Source organism: Amphimedon queenslandica, unplaced genomic scaffold (genome assembly GCF_000090795.2).
Source record: "Amphimedon queenslandica unplaced genomic scaffold, v1.1 AMPQUscaffold_13206, whole genome shotgun sequence".
Taxonomy (NCBI): Eukaryota; Metazoa; Porifera; class Demospongiae; order Haplosclerida; family Niphatidae; genus Amphimedon; species Amphimedon queenslandica.
The window spans coordinates 107,810-108,913 of NW_003546558.1; the positions used below are offsets into that span (position 1 = coordinate 107,810).

General features: G+C 36.3%; 1 protein-coding gene across 1 annotated transcript in view; it reads left to right on the forward strand.

Annotated features, from left to right (window-relative positions):
• The window catches only part of LOC100638991 (uncharacterized), a gene marked incomplete at its 3' end in the record, with an annotated part of 42,807 nt that overhangs the window by 32,764 nt on the left and 8,939 nt on the right, over window positions 1–1,104 (forward strand). Inside the window, exon 18 of the mRNA XM_020000241.1 lies at window positions 639–784. Within this exon, the coding sequence (XP_019855800.1) occupies window positions 639–784 (146 nt within the window). The remainder of the gene's footprint in view (window positions 1–638; window positions 785–1,104) is intronic.

Here is a 1,104-nt window from a genome sequence, read left to right on the forward strand (position 1 = left end):
ATTTTGTTAGCTACTTTCATACTGTTCATTGATAATTGCTGCCAAAACTGAATTATCTTAGTTCCTTAAGCAACTTTTAAGAGATAATGATATCAGCCACTGATGTAAAGATTTGCTATCAGTCTAAGTTGCTTATAAGAGCATTATAAACACTTATCTACATTAAATATCTTAATGCAATCAGAGCAGTATTTGTAATTATGTAAAAGGAATACTTTCAAATAAAAATGATAGGTGGTAGTAATTTTTGGCCAATAGAATATTTTATATTTTTGGTAATATCATAATAATCATTTTTACACAATGAAAATAATTGTTATTTGTGAGGCGACTTTTATTGTTTAAATTTTACAACTATGTATTTGTTTTTGATGCAGATTGTAACTCATTTCATTGCAACTAGATCTAGATGCAGTATAATCTATTCTATGACCAATGACTAAAGGCTTTTGATATCATCACTGAAATCTCGTACATTCAAAGTTTAAAATTATTACAGTTAAAATAGTTATTCTTACTTTATAAAGAGTTAAACATTGCAACAAATAAAGATTGAATGGAATAGAAGAACAAGAGGACTGATCCGCGGGAAGTTATGGTGTATATTCTGAATTTTTGGGAGTTGATCCGCATTCTAGGCACACGCCCGTGCACGTTCCGCGCGTTCACGTGCTTAATTGGTTCAGCGTGCGGAACGATCCGCAGCAATCCGCACTGATCCGCATTCTAGTAACGCCTTCCAAAAATCCTGGCTACGCCACTGCAAGAATAATTAGAAGATACCGTAGGTCGGGATATACCGTAGGTCGGGTTATATTCGCGGCTGCTAATATTCGCGATTTTTTCCCGCGGCTAGCAATTGCCATAGCAACTAGCTAGATGCTATTTTAATTGAAAACGGTGCGGTATTGAAGCACAGCACCCGATTGCAGTGTTCTTGAGTTGTTATTCTTCTTGCTGTTACTGATCCTTGGACTCCTTGAAGCTGCTTTAGCCAGTTCTTTTCAGAAATACTCTACTCGCTCTGCCTCGCCGTCTTGGGACTCTCCACCCATTCTAGTTAGTGTTTTATTAACTTGGGTGTGGTTTATAATCATGACCGAC